Below are 22,388 nucleotides of genomic sequence, written 5' to 3'. Positions count from 1 at the left end.
TCTGAGCGTTGACCACGCCTGCTCTGGGCGGCCGTCAGCCCAGAGACGCAGCAGTGCTGGGAGGCGCCTGTTGTCCAGCCAGGGCCACTGGCCAGAAGGCAGTTCTGCTTCCTTTCTCTTGTCCACAGGTGATGCTCCGCTGGACAGCTGGTGAACTGGAGAGCTGAGCGTGACTTTCACACGAGGTTTCCCTGGAGACAAAGCCTAACACCAAAGGTTGAAGCCACCGCACGGAGTGTATCAACACCACCAAGCTGGCCGTTGGGCACGAGGGCCACGGAGCCCTGAGAGGCACCTGGACTTCTGCTGGCTCCTCTGAGTCTCGTGGGAGAGCTCAAGCCTCGGGGCCGCCCCAAGGCACAAGGAGGTGGGCTCCGGAGTGTTACGGGAGTCTGTCGTGCCCCCGTGGAGCTTGACTCCCAGTCCGGCGGGGTCAGGCATTACGATGGGGACTTTCCAGGAGAACAGGCCGGAGTTCCTGGCTTCCTGAGAGGAACAATGGGGGACAGGAGCGGGGAGCCCCCACAGCAGCCGGTACGTCCTGTCCACAGGGCTCACACGGCTTCTAAACGCTGCCCTCCATGGTGTTCCCTTTCCTTCTATGGTGAGCTCTCCACTGCAGGCTCATGGGCTCTGCGTTCCTTCTCAGAACAGCCCCTCTGCTGGTCCCTTGGAACCACGAAATCCCTACTCGAAGCTTAGCTGCAAGATCCAAAGCTAAGTAGTGGGGGGAGTCCAGGCGGGCTCATGGACTGCCCTGCCTGGAGCTCCCGGGCTCCCAGGGACCCATTTCTAGGTCTCCAGAGGGCTGTCTGCTCAGAACCTCTGGATCCCAGGCAGGAAATGGCATGTTACAATCTGACTCCGGGAGGAGAGCAGAGTCCAGGGCAGGTCTGGATACGGAGGAATATGTGTATTTGGCAGGGCTGTCTGGTGTCAGAGCCAAAAGCGCCTCAGAACAGCCTGGTCAAGCCCAGACCAGTCCCCACACTGAGAAGAGGGGTATGAGGTCTGGAGAAGGGAAAAGTCCTCTTTCCAAGCCAGTGTTAGCTGAGCAGTTACTGACTGATGACCCCACCTGGCCTGGGGCTCTGGCCCCTCTGCCTACGTTTATACATGGGAATCCTCACTCTGCCTGCCCCCTCCCTGTCCAGCAGCAGCCTGGAAGCCTCAACATACCCCAGGTCCTTCTGGGGAAGCTCCCCTTGTTGAGCCCACTGTTGTAACGACAGCCCCCACGTGGTCCTCCTTCTGGGCACAGAAAAGATCGCCACTGACAAACAGAGGATGAGCCCTGACACGGACTTTTTATTGGATGACCGGGTCCTGGGTTGGCTGGTAGGTCACAGAGCATCCATATCCTGAGGCACGCATTTCTGCTGAGGGGGTCCCAGTGGCAGGCCACCTGGGTCCTCCAGGGCCAGGCTCACAGTGGACGAAGCCACCCCAGAGTGGTGGGTTCTGCCTGTGACCCCCACTCAGCGCTCACCGCACCGGGCTCCTGCCAGCAACACCCTCTGTTCCTATGTCACATGGGGGCGGGGCGCAGTGGATGGGAGGGAGCCAGGGTGGGACGGGCCCAGAGGAGAGAACAGGGAGGGGAAAGAGCCCGAGGCAACCCCTCACCCAGCACTGTGCCTTCCTTTGGGGGCCCTCCTGCAGTCAGACAAGTGCAGACCCCAGGGCAGGGTGGGGGTGTCCACCTGTGCTTGAGGGATGGGGCTGTGAAGGCCTGGCGGTGAGAGGGAAGAGGGGTGGCATGTGCTGGGGGTCCCTGGGGAGAGCACCCTCAGGACAAGGTAAGGCAGGGAGAGGGGGCCCCCAGAGCCACCTGTTTCTTCTCACTCTGGCACACATAGGGGGAGCCGATGGCCTTTTCACAAGGGTGCATGAGATGCAGGACAGATTGAGGGCTCCCACTTGCCTGTGGGTCCTGGCACAGGGCAGTGGGTGCTACAGACAGAGACTCTAACACCAGCCCTGGTCGGTGGGGGGACTCCCTCAGGGTTGGCTGTTGGTCCTGATCAGGAAGGGCCTGGGGTCCTAGCCCCAAGCCCCACTTTCCAATCCTCTTGTCAAGCAGCACAACCCCAGGGACGACAATGGTTGCATTTCCTTAAAAACCTGTGTTTCCTTAAAAACTAACTCTGAATGGGAAGAATGTATCAAAAAAGGCATTCTTTCCTCCATTAAACATCACTCATTCACGGAAGATTTCCTGAGTGCCGCAGCATGCCCTGACCCCTATGCTGGGGCATGGGTCTCGGGGAGAAGTCTAAGGCACTGACTGGTTCTGCAGGGCCCAGGGCTCCTGCTTCTTGGAAGGGGGCTCCCACGGGTGGAAGGCAAGCGAGCAAGTCCAGGCTCCAAGGATGGGGGGAGGCCTGACAGACAAATCCACCGCCAGACAGAGGGAGCCTTCAAGAGCAGCCCGAGAGCAGCCAGCCCAGGCCTGCCGTGAAAGGGAGGGGCAACTGGGCTGCAGGTGGACCTGGAGGACGTGGGGCCCACTCTGCTTGAAGCCGCGATGGTGGACACTGGTCCTATGGCCAGAGGCCCAAGAAGGCCGTGGTCTGGCCAGGGCTGCCCTAGGAAAGGAAGGGGGAGGAGACGGAGAGCTTTGTCAGGCCATCCATATCCCGGGGTCAGGGCAGGGCCGGGCCTGACGTCTCCCTTGAGCTTTGGCACACGGGAAGGAAGGCATCCTGCTCAGCGCATTGGTAAGCAGAGGTGGCTTAGGGCCAGCCATCCCAGCCAGGCCCTTCCAGGCCCCGACTCAGCATCGCTCTCCTGGGGACCTTCCCAGGGCCTGCGGGCCTCCAGGGGCTGTGCTGACAGGAAACTGCAGGTGCCTTGGCGTGCAGACTCCTACCCCAACCCCAAGTTGGCCAGGGCACCTCCCTCCTGTGCTAGGGCTGCCAGACTCAGTGGGCACGAGTGGGCAGAAAAGTTTCCCTGCCCTTAGTGGAGCCTCCCTGCCCTCCACCACAGTCCCACGACATCCTGGGGGTTTGGGCTCCTGGTGAACAAGCCTCTCCACATGTCGCCCCCTCCCATCCACGCGGCTGAGACAACCAAGGCTCCAGTTCCTCTGGTGACCTTGCTCTCTGCATTGTGCAGGGTTCTATGACCCCACAGGCCCTGAGAACAAGGAAGAAGGCAGTACAGGGGTCATCTGACCTGGGCTTCCACCCTCCCTCCCTTGAGAATAGGTTGGTTCCGGCCCTGCAGGGCCAAGCCTGCCCCTCACCAGGCACCCCTCCACGGGAGAGGGTCTGCTGGCCCAGGAACAGCCTGGGGGCTGGGGGGTGGTCAGAAGAGGCTGGGGGCAGTCTGGCCAGGCGTGTCGTGGTCCTGGATGTACTGCAAGATGTCCATCTCATCCATGGCTTGGATCTGCTGCTGCTGCTGCTGCTTCCGCTGCTGTGTGGCCGCAGCCTCAGGTGGACCCGCTCTGGGGGGCATGGCTGGCTTCCTGGGCAGCGCTGGCTTGGCGGCCACTGGAGGCTTGGACTTGGGCCGGGGCTTGGGCTGGGGTTTGGGCTCAGCCCCCAGGTTCAGAATCTGGTCCAAGTCCTCTTCAACTCTAGAGAAGCGGAGGGAGAAGTCCTTGGGCAGAGCCTGCTACAATACGAACAAGGTTCCCCGGCCACTGCAGGGCCCTGCAGGGCACTGTGCCCACTCCCTCCTGCTACATACCCACCCTGCCAGCCTGGCCCTCCCGCTTGCCCCATCCCTGGGGAGGAACGGAAGGGCAGGCCTCTCCTTCCGTGCAGCCCCGCAGCCTGGAATAAAGAGAGCCGGCCCCTCAGCATCCTCTGCAGAATGGCTTCTCAGGGGACCCTCACCCTAGATGAGCCAGCTTCCTCAGGTGACTTTTCCTTCAGCCCCTCAAGAAGTTAACAGCTGCCACATTCCGAGCTCCTGCTCTGGGCCAAGGAGCTTGTTTCATCCCCTGACAACCCCTGGGGACGTTCAGCCCCATCTTGGCCCGGCAGAGGTGGATGCTCAAGTCCCAGGAAGCTGAGCCACCTGCCTGAGGTGACAGCATGTGATGGGCCCCAGGTTGAACCAGGAGGGCTGACGTCAGGAGCTGAGCTCTCATCCAGACCCAAGTTCGGCCAGAGAAAGAATGAATGAGGGGCTCTGAGCAGTGGTGGGGTGGGGTCTGCCTGCCCACGGTGTCGCCTGGTGGGCCACCTGTGTGCTGGACAGGCCCCCACCCCCAACCCCAAAGTGGGGGAGCTGGCCACGCCCTGGACCGGACAGCCCATTGGTGAGTGGGACTGAAGGTCAAGGCAGGGTGACAGTCACACGGGACCAGCCCAAGTCCTGAATGGCAGGAAAGAAAGTCACCCTGCTCTGCACTCTGTCCAAGGGAACGCCTGCTGTCAGTGCTACCATATATCCCAGCCATCTCCCACCCATTAATTCATCTAGTAATTAAAGACCCTGATGCTGGGAAAGATTGCAGGCAAAAGGAGAAGAGGGCAGCAGTGGATGATATGGTTCTGTTCAGTTCAGTCGCTCAGTCGTGTCCGACTCTTTGTGACCCCATGAATCGCAGCACGCCAGGCCTCCCTGTCTATCACCAACTCCCAGAGTCTACTCAAACTCATGTCCATTGAGTCGGTGATGCCATCCAGCCATCTCATCCTCTGTCGTCCCCTTCTCCTCCTGCCCCCAATCCCTCCCAGCATCAGGGTCTTTTCCAATGAGTCAACTCTTCGCATGAGGTGGCCAAAGTATTGGGGTTTCAGCTTTAGCATCAGTAATTCCAATGAACACCCAGGACTGATCTCCTTTAGGATGGACTGGCTGGACCTCCTTGCAGTCCAAGGGACTCTCAAGAGTCTTCTCCAACACCACAGTTCAAAAGCATCAATTCTTCGGCGCTCAGCTTTCTTCACAGTCCAACTCTCACATCCATACATGACCACTGGAAAAACCATAGCCTTGACTAGACAGACCTTTGTTGGCAAAGTAATGTCTCTGCTTTTTAATATGCTGTCTAGGTTGGTCATAACTTATCTGATGGTTAGATAGCATCAATATCATCAATGGTTAGATGACTCAATGGACAGGAATCTGAGCCAACTCTGGGAGATGGTGAAGGATGGGGAGCTGGCCTTGCTGCAGTCCACAAGGGCAGCAAAGAATCAAATACGACTCAGCAACTGAACAACAACAATCACGAGACGCTGTCTGGTAGCAGATATTAGCTCCATTTTGCAGATGTGAAAACCAGGGGCACAGAAAGACGAATGGCCCGGCCGGGGGCCCACAGCCAGCTGGGGACGAGGGAGGGAGGGCGCAGGCACTGAAGGCAGAAGACCAGGGGGCCTCACACAGGCCACATGGCCTCTCCAAGCTTTGGTTCCCCATCTGCCAAATGAGAACAGGCAGCATCACCCCCACGGGGCTGTCATTCCACATGCAAGACACACAGTCCAGCAGGCAGAGTGCAGTTCCCTTCCTCATCCTGCCACTCCCCCATGCCTGGCCCTTCATCTCCCCATCTGTGAACCACATCCAGCTCTGACACCGGCTGGGCTGAGTAAAGGCAGGAGCAGAGGGGCAGGGCCTCTGGTCAGAACAACTCCTGGCTACACAGGGCCTGGCAGAGGCCTGCACGAGGGTGGAGGTGCCCTTCCTGGGAGGGGCTGCCTGCCAGGTACCAGCTACTGAAGGAGCTGTCACCTGCCCATTTCCCGGGTCAACCTCCCGTGATGGGTCACAGACCCACCAGGAGAGTGCAGAGCTTCCTATGGAGGGCAGAGAGTGAGCAAAAAGGGGTCCCTCAGACCCAGAGTGACCAGCCCACGCCAGGCCTTGAAGGAGTACTTCCAGGCAATCCCTAAAGGTATTACTGGCAGACAGGTTGCTCCTGGCGAGCTCAGCTCAGCTGTCCCGGCTCTCTCCAAGTGCCTGCCCTTTCTCAAGCTCCCCTGGACAGGTGTTGGCTCATCCCGCATCCTCCACTGGAGGCTGGGTGCCCAGGAAAATCTTTGAGGGGCTGAACTACCTTCAAACAGGGAAACAGAGTGGAAGCTAAAAGCTTGCATGAGAATTCAGGATTTACACTCCCTGGCATAGCAGTGATGCTCTATACCTAGCCAGAAGCTGGATTTGCTGAGTTGGGAGATGGGGCAGCTGCACTGAGGATCCACGTGGCCACCCAGCACCCCTCACCAAGCACCCCATTTCCAACTGGGCTCCCTGAAAGTGAAAGTGTTAATCGCTCAGTCGTGTCCAACTCTTTGTGACCCCATGGACTGTAACCAACCAGGTTCCTCTGTCCATGGGATTTTCCAGGCAAGAATACTGGAGTGGGTTGCCATTTCCTTCTCCAGGGGATCTTCCTGACCCAAGGACTGAACCCAGGTCTCCCTCACTGCAGACAGTTTCTTTACCACTGAGCCACCAGGGAAGCCTGGGTTCCCGGAGTCATGGCTAGAAACAGCTCCCACTGATGCAAGGTTCAGCTCCCCTCTCTTTCAGGCCCTGAAGGCGTGAGACCAACCACTGAGGGGCTGGAGAGAGGTCTGAAGACCCCTGGCCCACTCCTCCTCCCTAAATCCCTGCAGAGGAAAGAGCTCGACTGAAGACCAAAGCTGGGGCCCCATGGCAAGAAGGAATGGGGGCGTCTCAGACTCCAAACCCTGTTCAAATGCTCCCCCCACCAATGCTGCTTGGGAGGGCTGATGCCAGCTGTGGAATGAATGGGTGAGGAAAGCATTGGAGAATGAAAGAATATGAGAAAGTTCATCATAAAGACACCTGATCACCACCTGGAGAGTCCCAGGATGCACACAAAGAAAAACAAAATATGGTTCCTGCTCTCAAGAGGGTAATTCCTTCTTTACCAGATGTCTGACAGAGTGAAGGCAGGGCCATGGGACTCACATTCTCTAAAGCAGTGACTCCCAGAGTGGCCTGGGGGATGTAGGAGGCGTTACTCACGAGAGGGTCTCAGGGACCAACTGGAACGTGAAATGTCACGTGGTCTTCCCCTTGAGCCACGTGTGCCCACACAGTACAGGTGCAGAAAGTCCTGCTTAGTCCTGGTGTTGCCCCAGCCCTCTGGCCACAGAAAGCCTTTGAAGGTGATACCTTTCAACACCCCCAACCCAGCGTTCTGCAGGATGCGGGTCTGAAAGTGTGTGTGCATCCGTGTGCTGAGGTCTCACTGTGGTATGTCTGTGTGTGTCTGTGTGTGTGTTTGTGCAGGCTGAGGTCGTACTGGGGTATGTGTGAATGTGTGTGTGTGTGTGTGCATGTACACTGAGGTCACACGGGGATGTGTGTCTGTGTCTGTGTGCTGAGGTCGCACTGTGGTATGTGTGTGTGTGTGTTTGTGCTGAGGTCACACTGGGATGTATGTGTGTCTGTGTGTCTGTGTGCTGAGGTCGCACTGCAGTATGTGTCTGTCTGTGTCTGTGTACTGAGGTCACACTGCAGTGTGTGTGTGTGTGTGTGCACGCTGAGGTCACACTGGGATGTATGTGTGTCTGTATATGCGTGTCTGTGTGCTGAGGTCGCCCTGGGGTATGTGTCTGTGTGTGTGTTTGTACTGAGGTCACACTGGGATGTATGTGTGTCTGTGTATGCGTGTCTGTATGCTGAGGTCGCCCTGGGGTATGTGTCTGTGTGTGTGTTTGTACTGAGGTCACACTGGGATGTATGTGTGTCTGTGTATGCGTGTCTGTATGCTGAGGTCGCCCTGGGGTATGTGTCTGTGTGTGTGTTTGTACTGAGGTCACACTGGGATGTATGTGTAATGGATTTAATATTGATACAAACGAGGCCCAAAGGTCCCACTGGCTCCGCCCCTCTGGGACACGCTGCGTCCTCAGGACAGCAGCGGCTCCCGGGGCTGACCTTCCCTGGGCCTCAGAGTCACCCGAAATGCAGAACAACAGTCCCAGCTTCTTCCAGGGAGGACCGCTTCCAGGACTTCAGCGGCGAGGACGCAAGGATGAGAGCGAACAGCTGCCAGGGGCCTCAGGGACGTGTAATGACAAGGAGCCGTCGCGGTGACTCAGGCCCCGCAGGCACTCAGGGGGGCTAACAGCCCATGGCTGCTAACGAGGGTGTAGATGACAGTCTCCAAGGACCTCAGGCCGGCGCCACGTAACTGTTCCTGGAAAGAGATGGCTCAGCGTCCTGTAATCGCCAGGCTCAGTCTGCATCCCGGGGACGTGGATGACATGATGATGAGAGGCAGAGACGCACGGTGCCGAGGGTGCTGAGAAGGCAGCCCCACGAGCCCAGGAAGAGCCTGCCAGGCCCAAGGTGGGAGGCGGTCTGCCAGCCTCTCCTCCTCTGAGCACTCAGGGTTCCGGCAAGGTGGGAGGACCGGACTCAGGCAGGCTGACCCAGGTCTGCATCCTGTTACTTGGGACCTATGGCCTTGGGCCAGTTACCTCTCCCACCCCCCATTTTCTGTAAAAAGGAGATAATAGCACCTACATGGGGGGTGGGGGATGGGGGTGGGAAGAGGATGCTCTTATGAGGATTAAATAAGATAACACGTAAAGAGCCTGGCAAACTCGTCTGAGGCACAGTATGTACCCTGTGGCAAACAGTCTTGCACATTTTGTCAGTCAACCTCCCTGTAACAGATTAAGTCTCATTCTCCCTTCTGTAAGATCCCCCGGAGAAGGAAATGGCAACCCACTCCAGTATTCCTGCCTGGAGAATCCCATGGACAGAGGAGCCTGGCAGGCTACAGTCCATGGGGTCGCAGAGTTAGACATGACTGAGTGACTAACACTTTCCCCGCTGTAAAATCTGTTGATGGGCCCCTGCTGCTGTCCAGAACATCAGGACTTTGTTCCCTGCGGGTGAGCTGTATGCAACCACGAGTCATTTTTGTTTTCAAACCTATTTATGCCAGTTATACTTGCTCTTGGAATTACATAATTTAATTATTTTTTGTATAAACTGCTTGCATAAATGAAGTTCTTTCTAGAACTTGCTGAGTGGCTAACACTTCCTTGACCCCTCCCTCCAGCCTTTTCACTGAATCCCCTTCACTGCCTCCTGATCAATCAGCTCTCACCCACAGGCTCCCACCTTTTAAAAAAAATTATTTATTCATTTTGCTGCAACAGGTCTTAGCTGCAGCATGTGAGATCTAGCTGTCTAACCAGGGAACAAACCTGGGTTCCTTGCATTGGGAGCTTGGAGTCTTAGCCACTGGGCCACCAGGGAAGTCCTGGGCTCCCACCTTTGATGGGTCAGGATTTCCTCCCTCGGAGCCCAAGGATGCTAAAGTGCTACCACCCGGGGAAGAGTCTGTGGTTCCATGGTGCACACCCCGATCTGGGGAAGCATCACTGGAGACAAGTGGTACCTGAACAGCTCCTCGGAGGCCTCCCTGTGGCCTTCACGGGGTGTGGCTCCTCCACTTTGGGGGGCAGCTGGCAGCAGTAAGGGGTCACCCAGGGGGACAGCTCCACCGAGGTCAGGATCGTCAAACAGCTTCAGGGCTGCAGAGAAGGGAGTGGCAGAGTGGTCAGAGGACGTGCTAGCCTGTGCTAGCCTGTCCTCGGCTGCCTGGGGGGTGCAGGGTGGAGACTATCTGGCCCAAACTCCTGGCCCAGCCGAGAGAAAGGGAGTAAAGTTGTCCCTTCAGTCTGCAAGGCAGAGTGTAGAAGAACCAGGCACTTATGGGGGCCTGGTGCACCTGTGTGCCTAGCCCCGACCCTACCTCCCTGCACACTGGGCCAAAAGCCACGTGGAGGCACCTCCCTGGCTTCAAGTCCTCATGGCCTCCCCACTGCTTTGAGGAAGAACCTGACTCCTCAGCTCACTGCCCCCGGCTCCCCAAGCACCCCTCCATCTCTTAGCTCAGCCCCCAGGGCTTGGCCCTGTCTTCCTACAAGCACTCACTGAGTCCCAACCACCAGCTCTGGAAGTCGAGGTCTGCTCCCCATCCCCTCCCAGTCTCAATGCTCAACGCTGCCCTTTGTGACAAGCAACTGCAGCCTCTTTGCCTGGAATCGGCTTTGTCAGAAGCTGTGGCAAACTCCGCTAACCCCTTGGGATACAGTTCCTCTATCCATCCCTTACCCGAGAAGCCCCTCAGCCTGGGGGTCCCCACAGGCACTGACATTCTGCTCGGACCTGTTACAGGCCCAGGCCACCCCATAATGGTCAGGAGATGTCCTGTCTATCCCATGAGAGACGCCGAGGCCGGGACTGCGTCTCCCTCTTCCAGATGTTCTTGGGCCCCCGCACAGAGCCTGGCCCTCAGCGGGTGCCTGGTACCAACTGAATTAATAGGTGACATCAATTCCCTGCCCTGGATGCAGACCTGGGAGCTGGGGAGACAGGTCAGACCCAGGGCTGAGTGCAGAAGTGCCAGGCCTTCCCAGCTCCAGCTCCACACTGGACCCTCTCATGGGGTCTCTGCAGGGGAGACACGGAGTCTCCTGTTACAATCCAAGCCACGCAGAGCCCCAGCACCCCCTCTCTATCTGGTGCCCACATCTGGCTATGGAGGTAACAAAGATACTTTCACACCAGTCACAACCCACACTTTTCAAAGCAACAAAGAAAACTACCCTTTGCTTCCGAGGGATGACTAGCATAAACATACAGCCCCGGAATGTTCCAGGCTGTGGGGACACAAGGTGCCAGACTAGATTTCTCCAGCAGAAAATTCCCACCAGCTGAGTCTGTATCGTATCAAGACTGGCATCCTGCTCGTGTGTGGTGGGCCTGACGCCCTTCACAGAGGTTGGTGGGTCACCTGGGAGACACTGAGAGCGAAGGGACACCCTGGGGATCTACTTACGGTCCCTGGGGGGTGAGTCCTCTGCCTGGCTCCGGGGAGAGGGCTTCCTGCCTGGGCCGAAGAGCCCCTCATCAGGATCAACCTCCTCATCAAAGATGGTGAGCCGGGGCGCGGCTTTTGGCTTCACGGCCACTTCGGGACGTTTCTTGGGCTTCTTGGAGCTGGAGAATCACAGACAGAACTCGAGGTAAGGCCCTCTCATGAGAGCCCTGCCAGCCGAGGGGCACCCTGGTCAGACTCACACAGGCACGGGGCAGGCTGGCGCTTTTGTCAAGAAGGACCTTGCCAAGAACCTGACAACGAGAGGCTGAGACGCTGCTGTGGAAGCAGCACAGCCCTGTGCCCAGGGAACGGCTGCGGTGGAGATGCATGCAGAGATCAGGTGGGCGTCTGCACCGCACAACCGGCTGCAGACAACTCCCAGCCTGGAAGGACCAGCAGGACGGGTCACAGCTCAAAGGACATGGCCTCCTTGCGGGGCGCCCAACCTCGGCACTCCCTGGGGCCAAACTCAGAGTCACTGCACAGACGCTCGGACACAGGGCTGAGTACACAGGAGGCTACCAACCTTAGGGCCTGGGCCCAGGGGAGAACAAAAGGCAGCCTTGGTCAGTGCTCCGTTTTTCCCGCAAAAATCCACCTCTTTGGTGGAACCTCTATCATTCTAGAAAACATTTCAGTCCCACTGAGCAACATTCCCCCCACCTCCTTCAGGAAACCCCTCTGGCTCCTCAAAAACCCAATCGGCTCTGCACCCCTCAGGTCCCTTTATGTCTCATTCATCAGCTGGCCAAGGTCCTGCTCTGGGCTGGACACTGCCACGGGAAACCAGGAGGGGGCTCGAGGGAAGTTTCTGGGCCCTGGGAGGGCTTTACTTCCTGCTTGGGTGGACATGTCAACCTTCAGGGACCCAAAAGCTGCAGACCTACATATGTCACTGGAAGTTATTCCGCCAGTAAATAAACAAACTCAGTTTTATTTTAACAAGATGATCCAGTCCCTGTTGGTGATGCCTAAATTAGCCATTTTAAGGTTCCTGCGAAGAACAGAAATAAGCTTTTAACTGGAAGTGGGATTTCCATGGGCCAATCTGCCTGCAGGGCAGTTCCCCTGGACCGAGGTCACCGTCTGAGCTCATGCTGGTGATAACTGTGCAGTTGAACTGCGCTGATAGCACGGTAAACAAGGGCACAGATTAACCAGCAGCAGATAAAAATAGCAGCGGGGCGGCCCTGGGTGCTGGAAGGCAGGGTGTTCAGAGGCGGCCATTCCCATGGTCTGGATTTAGATGTCTGGGAGAATTTGGGGGTCCTGGCGGAGATGGGGAGAAGCTGGGAAAGGTGGCGCGTACCTGCTTGAGGCTGCAGGACCCACATAGCTCCACACTCAGGGCCGAGACCCCAGTGGGAAGGTCTCTGTGGGTAGATGAAGAAACAGTGGTTCAGAGAAGCTGGGTGTCTGCTCAAGGCCACACAGCAGGTAGGGCCAGAGACTCACCAGCCGCACCCAGTCCCCGCTCTTTCTTCATCCCGGGCGCAAGGCAGACAGGCTCCAGCCCCAGGCCACGCCTCTGCCATGAGGCCAGCTGCCGGCCCTGTCCGTGATGCTAGGCGAGGTGAAAGGGGCCTGGGCTCCTCCAGAAACCTCATCTCTACTTCCTCACTCACCTTAAGGAGTCGGGGTATCCTACTCTTCCTGGGATGCTTTCCCCTTCTGTTTCACAGACCAGGCAGAGCCAGGGCAGCACGAATGACCCCTGAGAAGTGGGCACCGGGGAGGCCCTGGCCTTCAGGGCAGGCCTGCTGGAGACGGTCACAGCCAGCCGAGACCCACTGAGTCAGAACCCCAGCGGCAGGCCCTGGGCACTGCTTGTGTCCCTGTGGGCTCTAGTGACCAGCTGTATTCAGGAGCCACTGGACCAGGCTTTGCCCCATGGCTGACCCTCAATTACCCATTGCCGCCGCCCTTTTCTTGGCCCTGCTCCTGGATTCAGCAGGGGCTGCAGCAGTGAAGTGTGGAGATCCCCTGGCATCCCCCCAGCCGGGGTGCAGCCCCCAAGGAGGCAGGGTCGGGCCTGGCCACTCCACAGCCACCATCCGCAGATCCATCTCACTCTGAACCACCAGCTCTGAGGCCTCACGTTCGCAGCCTCCCCAGCAGACGGGCACCCGGGGCCAGGGCTGGGAGCTTCCCACTGACCAGAAACCAGAGGGAGCACAGAGAGGCAGGAGGGTCTGAGGAACAAAGGAAGAGAGTAAACAGGCATGATTGATTATCGCGGGAGAAGCCGCACGGAGACAGTGATGACTTCCCTTCCTGCACCTACTTCTGGTTCGGAGAGCACAAATGAGGCCTGGCTTTCCCGCTATGTAAGTTTTCCTCTCAAATTGTTCTTGTTTTTCTCCCTGGAGACATTTTTTAATCTTCTGTTGTCTTGAATTGAAATAAGCCAACTCTAACGGCACATGGGGCTGCTCTGTCAGGCACCATCTGAGCCCCACCCCGTTCCACCCGGGCCATCCCGGAGGAGACAAAGAACAAGAAGAGATACGGAGCTCTGACGGGTGAAAGCCCCGGGGTCCTGTCCTGGCTGGCCCCAGACTCAGTACCTAGGCACTCAGTAGTGTGCCTGGTACAGAGGAGATGCTCAATAAATATTAGGGGAAGGGATGGATGAATGGAGGGGTGGCGGAAGGATGGACACACGGACAAACAGATAGGTGGATGGACAGGTGACAGTACACCTCTAATTCAGACTTATTTCTACCTCGTCCCCCAGGGAGGCGGGGAATGGAAGGGAAGAGAGAGGGGATGCCAGCAGACAGAGACCCTCTGTTCCATGGCTCCTCCTCTCACCACCCCAGCTGGTCTCTCCAGCAGCCCCTTGCCCTTCTATAGGGAGCTCATCCTTTCACTCCGAGTGCCTTCTATGGCCCAGTGCTCAGTAAGTGCCTCCCAAGGGCAAGAACCTGTGCTGGGTGATGAGACCTGGCACTGTCCTTGGAAGCTCAGAGCCGAGCAGAGTCACAGACATATACCTGTCATCGCCACATGGGGCAACTGGACAGCCGGAGCCCAGAGGAAGGAGTCAACCCAGCCCGAGGGCTTCTGAGAGGAGGTGGCGGAGGGGTGAGCTGAGATCTCAGGGGCTGAGGGCAGAAGACTGACACAGGCAGAGAGGCCCTCAGTCTGGGAGAGGCTGCGGCAGGTATGACTCAGGCACGATCGGGTCCCCCGTGGAAGCTCTGCTCCTGGTCTCGGGAGAAATGATCAGGCCCCAAACGGGGCAGACAAAAGCAGGGAGAACGTCAGCAGGCAAACGGCCGGTAAATGCGGACAGCCGAAGTGACCCGAGGGTAGACGGGACAAGTGAGGATGGTGCTCAATTCCGATTCAACGATAGGATGGGCGTTTCACATAAGGTGTCACTCCGACTCCAGGCCTGTTCCTGCCCCTCGCTCCCAGGCCGTGTGAGCATAGACTGGGGCTGCACACATGAGCCACAGTCCTGGCATGCCCTCCATTCCCCTCTCAGCTCCACCTGCGTCCACCCATCTGTCCACAGGACATACTACCCAGCTCTGCTGAGCCAGTCACTGGCCATAAAGGGTTTCCCTCACCACCCTCTCTCTCCTCTAAAGGAAGGCGGGTAGATCAGACCTGTTACCAGGGATGGGGCAACTGAGCATCAAACAGAGGGGTCCACAGTGGACAGAATCGCAGCTCCTGACCCTGGGAGGGTTGTGGGAGGTCGTGGTGGTGGTTGGGGCAGTCCCTGGATGGGTACAGGCACGTGGAAGTGTGCTCCTGCAGTACACATGTGTGCACACGGACAGATGTCAGCTTTCCTGCCGTGTGTGCCTGATTGAAGACAGATGTCCCGGCCAGGCTGCATCCTGAGCTTGAGTGAGAGGCGGCAGGTGCCGCGGTTGACAGCTCTGACGGCCCGAGGAGCAGCCCTGCTCCACGGGGCTCAGGCGACCCCGTGACAGTGATTGACACCACTGCGTCCTCCCCTCTGGCCACCCAGGGGGCTTGTGTCACTGTTCCCGGGCGCACCTGCCCCCGTGGTAGACCCCTGGGGGGACCAAGAGCCCCAGGACCCGTGGGTATCGAGCAACAGAGGCATCTCTTAGACTACACGGAAGATGGCGGATACTTCTAAGCAAAGGCTCACACACAACATGACTGTTAACTTTCAAAGTCAGGGTGATGCTAAACCACACACAGAAATCGACCTCTTTTCCAAGCATGTAACTTTCCTGCTTCAAAATAAGGCACTTTTCATCTTAAATTTAGTTTTTTGGGTTTTTTTCAATTAGAGAAAATTCTCAGCGTGCCGATAAATGAACCTGTGAAGTTCATTCCAGGACAATGTTATCCTCAGCAGCCCTGGGCAATGGGCTTCCATGGTGATTGGATCAGAGGAGTTGTGAAAATCCTGGAGGAAAGGCATTGATGCTGTGCACCAACGTGGGCCTCGCTGGGACAGGGGTTCAGGGACACAGTGGACAGAGGGATGGGCAAGAGCCCTGTGAAAACACTGAGGTGGGAAGGGCTTGGCACGTCCAAGTGCCCAACAGCTGGATGGCAGGTACATGGAGGGAGGAGGGGGAGGGTCTGAGGGGAAGTCAGGGCCAGGAGAGGCGGAGGGGGACTCTGATCGTTCCTGAGAAAGGACCCCTGGGAAGGGATTCAGAACCTGTGTGTGACCCCGGGTTGGTCATTTCATTCTCTGAATGTTTCCTTATCTGTCTGGTGGGAATAAGGAATGCTCCAGAAACTGCAAAGTGGATCCCAGATGCCATCTTGCATCTTGCCATCTTGCATCCGAGGTCCACTTGCCATCTTGCATAGACCCCGGAGGCCAATGATCACAGGAGGACGTCTAGCTCACACTGTGTTTCAACCCAGCAGACTTCGCCCTGGGCCTGAAGAAGTAAGCTGGCCAGACCACGTGGCTACCCTGGACATCCATCATTTGCTGTTTTCCCAGAGTCACCCTCTCAGCAGCCCCAGCCTGCCTCTCCAGGACCTCAGAGACCTCTCCCTCTTCTCACTCATGGAGGATGCCATTTCTCTCTCTCTGCACAGGGGTCAAACGCTGTCCCTCACCTGGCCCAGCAGCAGCACCACCAAGAAACCAGGGCGCCCTGGCTCTGCCACCCCATTGCTCGAAAGCAAAGCACCCCTCGCTGGTCATCCCCACAATGGCCCTAAGAGACTGAATCCAGATACAAAACAGAACTCAGCCCCCAACCTGCAGCAACTGGCCCAGGAAGCCTCACTCCAACCTCCGCAGCGAGTGACCCCAGTGGCCAGGTGATTAATAGCTGCCGTCTTCTCTAGTCTTTCCTAGGGCTTCCCTGGTGGCTCAGATGATAAAGCGTCTCCCTGCAATGCAGGAGACATGGGTTCAATCCCTGGGTCAGGAAGATCCCTTGGAGAAGGAAATGGCAACCCTCTCCAGTACTCTTGCCTGGAAAATTCCATGGACTGAGGAGCCTAGTAGGCTATAGTCCATGGGGGTCACAAAGAGTGGAACACGACTGAGAGACTTCACTTTCTTTCTTTCTTTTCCTAGTCTTTACCCTGCTTCTCGCTTTCTAGGCCCACGACAAAGCCAAATATGCTCACATGACCAATCGCACAGGACACCCCACTTCCGGTTAGGCCTCTGGTTTTCCCATGTCAACAGCCTCCAATAGGGCAGACTTGAGTCTTCCCGTTTGCCACCAGTCATCTCTCCCACTCCCCGCCTGTCTATGAGTCTCTATAAAAGGGTGGCTGAACTCCTCCCTTGCCACGGCCCACCATGAATAAACAGCCTTTGCTGATTCTTATATGGGTGGTCTTTGTTTATTCAAACACCCCCCACAGCACTCCAGATGCTGGTATGACTAGTGGATGCTGGCACTCCCCGCAGTGGAGAATAGCCACCCCCACATCATCCACCATGGAGAGGAAATGGACCGGGTGAAGTTGGCACCCAGCACAGGTTGGGGCTCAGTAAGCGGTGACAGGGTAAGTCCTGGCCAGTAGGCAGGAGGCCGAGGCTCCTGCCTGGATGGTGCCCCAGACTGCGTAATTTTGGGAAGGTTCCTCTATTGCAACCACAAAGATGCTGGAAATCAATCCTGTATATACACTGGAAGGACTGATGCTGAAGCTGAAGCTCCAATACTGTGGCCACCTGACATGAAGAGCCAACTCAATGGAAAAGAAGACCCTGGTGCTGGGAAAGATTGAAGGCAGAAGAAGAGGGGGATAGAGGATGAGATGGTTGGGTGGCATCACTGATTCAATGGATATCAACTTGGGAAAACTCTGGGAGATGGTGAGGGACAGGGAGGCCTGGCGTGCTGCAGTCCATGGGGTCACAAAGAGTGGGACAGGACTTGGCGACTCAACAACAACAAAAATAGGGAGGTGAAGGCCTTTGTGAGCACAACTCCCAGGGCTGATATTTACATAACAACAGGAAGTGGAAAAGCTGCCTTTTTCATTTTAATTGTTTAAACACCCAAAGGCTTCTGGCTTCTTCAGAGCAAAGGAAACTTGAAGTAGTGATAATATCATACAAAGGAAATTTCCCGTATTTCATCCCATTTTATCTTTACAGCCACTAGGCCTGGACTTCACCTCTAATTTACAAAGAGAGAAACTGGAGGCTCTGGAAAGTCCAGCAACCCGCCCAGTGTCCACCGGCTGCTCACTGACAGAGCTGGAACTTGAACCTAGGACGGTCAGCCTCCAACCCTGCTCTAGACTGACTGTACACTCTAGGTTTTCCAGCTTGTGAAGTGGCTTTCAAACCACACTCAGGGGCCCTGGCCTCCTGCAAAACTGCCCACGGCCACCAGAGAGGTGGGCCGAGGCTGAGGGGATAGAGATCCAGAGCCCGCAGCTCCTGTCCCAACCCGGGCCAATGCTAGTCCCTGTGTTTTTTTATCCATCAGGGTTCTGTACGCAATTTCTCTTGCACCAAAGCGTCTGCTACTCAATGAAAGCAGTGGAAGGCGCTGTTTCCTGTGTTGTCCCTGACAGCGTTCATTCAGGCCAGACTCTGCACTGCTGCGGATGGAGAAACACAGCTGGTGCAGCACGCCTGGGCGGGGGTGGGGGGTGCTGTGGTCACCCCAACGGCAGCTGTTGCTGCAATCACCGTGATGGCTCTAGGGTGAGTCGAGGGTGCCCACCGTGCCGCCTGCACCCTCACTGTTTGGTCCCAGGACAGAGCAAGGGTAAGTGCTGTCTGTGGAGGTACAGTGCGACGCCACCAGCCCTGGGCCACAGCCCCAGCAGCGATCAGGAAGAACGGACCTCTAGCAGGTGACCAGAGAGGGAAACCGGGGCCTCAGAGTAACAGGAAGGCCTCCCTGAGCCTGCCTCCTGGAAGCCTCTGAAGGCGGCAGAGCCTGGCGGCTGGCGGGGCTGCTCTCTGCTGCGTGCCCTCCTGCTTCTCCAAGACTTTTGTTAGGCTCGGTTCTGGGGGCCCCTCAGACATGATTTTGCCTGCAGAGCACGTCAGGAGCTTGTGAAAACACAGGTTCTGAGGCTCCACCCAAGTTCCAGGGGGGCCTGTGAATCTGCATTTCTAACCAGCTCCAGGGTGGTGGAGAATTCCCAGCTGGGCTCCGCTACCCTAGGCAGAGCTGGAATACTACAGGGCCCTAAGCCCAAGGGCGACAAATGCACTATTTAGAAAGAGGCCTCCAAGGAGAAGTGGCCATGCTCCTGTCCTTAGGGGCTGTCTCACTTCTAAATCTTGGAAATAGTATTAATAGTTAGGTGAGGTGATAGGTGTCAGCTGACCTTAGCATGGTGATCATTTCGCATTGTAGGTGTATCAACATTGTATCCCTTAACCTTACACAATGCCATAGGGCAACTTCATCTCAATAAAGCTGGTGGTGTTGGTCATTCAGTCATGTCTGACTCTTGCAACCCCTTGGACTGTAGCCCATCAGGCTCCTCTGTCCACGGAAATCTCCAGGCAAGAATACTAGAATGGGTTGCCATTTCTCTTTTCGAGGGGATCTTCCTGACCCAGGGATTGAACCCAGGTCTCCTGCACTGCAGGCAGATTCTTTACCATCTGAGCCACCAGGGAAGCCCCTAATAAAGTTGGGGTAGGGGAGGGTGGTTGGATGAATAAACCTTGGTTAATAGATCTGGAGGTACCTTGGCAATGTGCCAGAAGCTTTCAAAACCACACAATCATCCCAGAGCAGAAACTTCATCCAAATATAGGAAGCAAGACATTTTTATGCTAAAAAGCATAGGGTCATTTTACGAAAGATAAAACAACATTTGGATAAATAATTAGGACAAAACACACGATTCACATCCCAAAGAAATGTCCAGCCTCACCACTCGAGGCCATGGCCCAGGGCCTGGGTACTTGCTCCCCATCTTCTGAGCGGACAAGTCCGGACAGCGGGAAGCCCAGTCTCAGGACAGCGTGTTCATGCAGGAACCAGCCTGTCTTTCGGGAAGCTGAGAGTCCTCAGGGACCTGGAGCATGGAGGGGGGCTCCCTGAGCACTGGGGGAAGAGGAGGAGGCAGCGGGTCTTGCAGATGGGTAGGCTTTGGAAAAGCAGAGAGGACATCCCAACACAGGGGAAATTAAGTCCCTAAAGACCCCTTCACTGGACAGGCACAACCAAGATCCCCACCACAGAAGCTTTTGGGACCTTGCTCTGGGGCAGGCAGCTGGGGGAAAAGCTCAACAGAATAAACACTCCATACACAAACAAGTTCATCATTGCCTGTAACTGCAAAAACCTACAGAAAACACCACAATGTCCCCAATGCCATTTACAGCATATCAGTCTGATGCACTAGCATCAAGTTAGGAAGGTAGAAGCCTATTTATTGATACGGAAAGACCTAGCTGAAAAAGAAAGCAAATTATGGAATGGTGCATATTAACACAATCGCATTTTGTTAATACAACATGAGGTTCGTGACATTGTACAGGAGGCAGGGAGCAAGACCACCCCCAAGAAAAAGAAATGCAAAAAGGCAAAATGGATTTCTGAGGAGGCCTTACAAATAGCTGTGAAAAGAAGAGAAGTGAAAAGCAAAGGAGAAAAGGAAAGATATACCCATTTGAATGGAGAGTTCCAAAGAATAGCAAGGAGAGAAAGGAAAGCCTTCTTCAGCGATCAATGCAAAGAAATAGAGGAAAACAACAGAATGGGAAAGACTAGGGATCTCTTCAAGAAAATCAGAGATACCAAGGGAACATTTCCTGCAAAGATGGGCTCAATAAAGGACAGAAATGGTACAGACCTAACAGAAGCAGAAGATATTAAGAAGAGGTGCCAAGAATACACAGAACTATACAAAAAAGATCTTCACGACCCAGATAATCACTCACACTCACCTAGAGCCGGATATCCTGGAATGTGACGTCAGGTGGGCCTTAGAAAGCATCACTATGAACAAAGCTAGTGGAGGTGATAGAATTACAGTTGAGCTATTTCAAATCCTAAAAGATGATGCTGTGAAAGTGCTGCACTCAATATGCCAGCACATTTGGAAAACTCAGCAGTGGCCTGGACTGGAAAAGGTCAGATTTCATTCCAATCCCAAAGAAAGGCAATGCCAAAGAATGCTCAAACTACCGCACAATTGCAGTCATCTCACACGCTAGTAAAGTAATGCTCAAAATTCTCCAAGCCAGGCTTTAGCAATATGTGAACTGTGAACTTCCAGATGTTCAAGCTGGTTTTAGAAAAGGCAGAGGAACCAGAGATCAAATTGCCAACATCCACTAGATCATTGAAAAAGCAAGAGAATTCCAGAAAAACGTTTATTTCTGCTTTATTGACTATGCCAAAGCCTTTGACTGTGTGGATCACAATAAACTGTGGAAAATTCTGAAAGATATAGGAATACCAGGCCACCTGACCTGCCTCTTGAGAAACCTGTGTGCAGGTCAGGAAGCAACAGTTAGAACTGGACATGGAACAACAGACTGGTTCAAAATAGGAAAAGGAGTACGTCAAGGCTGTATATTGTCACCCTGCTTATTTAACTTATATGCAGAGTACATCATGAGAAACACTGGGCTGGAGGAAGCACAAGCTGGAATTAGGATTGCCGGGAGATATCAGTAATCACAGATATGTAGATGACACCACCCTTATGGCAGAAAGTGAAGAAGAACTAAAGAGCCTTTTTATGAAAGTGAAAGAGGAGAGTGAAAAAGTTGGCTTAAAGCTCAACATTCAGAAAACTAATTATGGCATCCGGTCCCATCACTTCATGACAAATTGATGGGGAAACAGTGGAAACAGTGGCTGACTTTATTTTTCTAGGCTCCAAAATCACTGCGGATGGTGATTGTAGCCATGAAATTAAAAGACACTTGCTCCTTGGAAGAAAAGTTACGACCAACCTGGACAGCATATTAAAAAACAGAGACATTACTTTGCCAACAAATGTCCGTCTAGTCAAGGCTATGGTTTTTCCAGTAGTCATGTATGGATGTGAGAGTTGGACTGTGAAGAAAGCTTAGTGCCAAAGAATTGATGCTTTTGAACTGTGGTGTTGGAGAAGACTCTTGAGAGTCCCTTGGACTACAAGGAGATCCAATCAGTCCATCCTAAAGGAGATTAATCCTGGGTGTTCATTGGTGGGACTGATACTGAAGCTGAAACTCCAATACTTTGGCCACCTGATACGGAGAGCTGTTTCATTTGAAAAGACCGATACTGGGAAAGATTGAGCGCCGGAGGAGAAGGGGATGACAGAGGATGAGATGGCTGGATGGCATCACCAACTCGATGGACATGAGTTTGGGTAAACTCTGGGAGTTGGTGATGGACAGGGAGGCCTGGCGTGCTGCGGTTCATGGGGTTGCAAAGAGTCAGACACGACTGAGTGACTGAACTGAACTGAACTGAACCAGAAGCATATACCTTCATGATAAAAAGGCTTTTAAATGTGCTTTTAATTTTTCTACGCTAATTGTATATTATTTGAGTTACAGTTATCCTAGCAGAGTATTTCTAGCCGAAGGCAGAACTATTATGGGAGAACTTCACCTTTCTTAGAACTGAAATCTCTAAAACAGAAAGTTAAATATGAAAACTGTGTTCCACATGGAAAGCGATGGTGAGGACATTAAGTGAAAAAGCAGAGTATAAAAGGCATGTGTGCTATGTTTGCAGTTATGTGGATCAGCCTGGGACAGGGATGCAAAAAAAAAAAAAATCTGCAAACAGGAGAGTGGCTGGGTGGTGAGGGTTTTTTTTCTATCTTAAGGCACTTTCTAATGGTGTAGTAACGCCTCTTTCCCTAATCAAAACCAGGTTTAACAGACAAAGGAAAACCAGGCTTTGTGCCATGGCGCGCACCCTCCCAGCAGCCCTGCAGTGGAGCAACAGCGCCCCACAGTGGCCATAGCAGGAAGGGCCGACACCTGTCGCCTGGAAACGGAGCGTCAGAGCCTGGCCCAGATGGGCGCTCAGGGTGGGGTGGCTGGGAAAGCAGAGATGCTGCATCCACAGAGGAACTGAGAGCACAGGATGGAGAAATAAGCACGCAGAGCATATCATTCCTGCAAAGATCA

General features: G+C 55.0%; 1 protein-coding gene across 1 annotated transcript in view; it reads right to left on the bottom strand.

Annotated features, from left to right (window-relative positions):
- Positions 1-1,279: 1,279 nt before the first annotated feature.
- HS1BP3 (HCLS1 binding protein 3) overlaps positions 1,280-22,388 on the bottom strand; it is a 37,072-nt gene continuing 15,963 nt past the window's right edge. The window contains exons 5-7 of the mRNA XM_055540854.1: positions 10,805-10,965; positions 9,359-9,494; positions 1,280-3,586 (exon numbers count right to left, since the gene is read on the bottom strand). Coding sequence (XP_055396829.1) covers positions 3,313-3,586; positions 9,359-9,494; positions 10,805-10,965 — 571 coding nt within the window. The 3' untranslated portion in view covers positions 1,280-3,312. The remainder of the gene's footprint in view (positions 3,587-9,358; positions 9,495-10,804; positions 10,966-22,388) is intronic.

Source organism: Bubalus kerabau, chromosome 11 (assembly GCF_029407905.1).
Source record: "Bubalus kerabau isolate K-KA32 ecotype Philippines breed swamp buffalo chromosome 11, PCC_UOA_SB_1v2, whole genome shotgun sequence".
Taxonomy (NCBI): Eukaryota; Metazoa; Chordata; class Mammalia; order Artiodactyla; family Bovidae; genus Bubalus; species Bubalus kerabau.
This window is presented reverse-complemented; position numbering and strand designations above follow the sequence as displayed.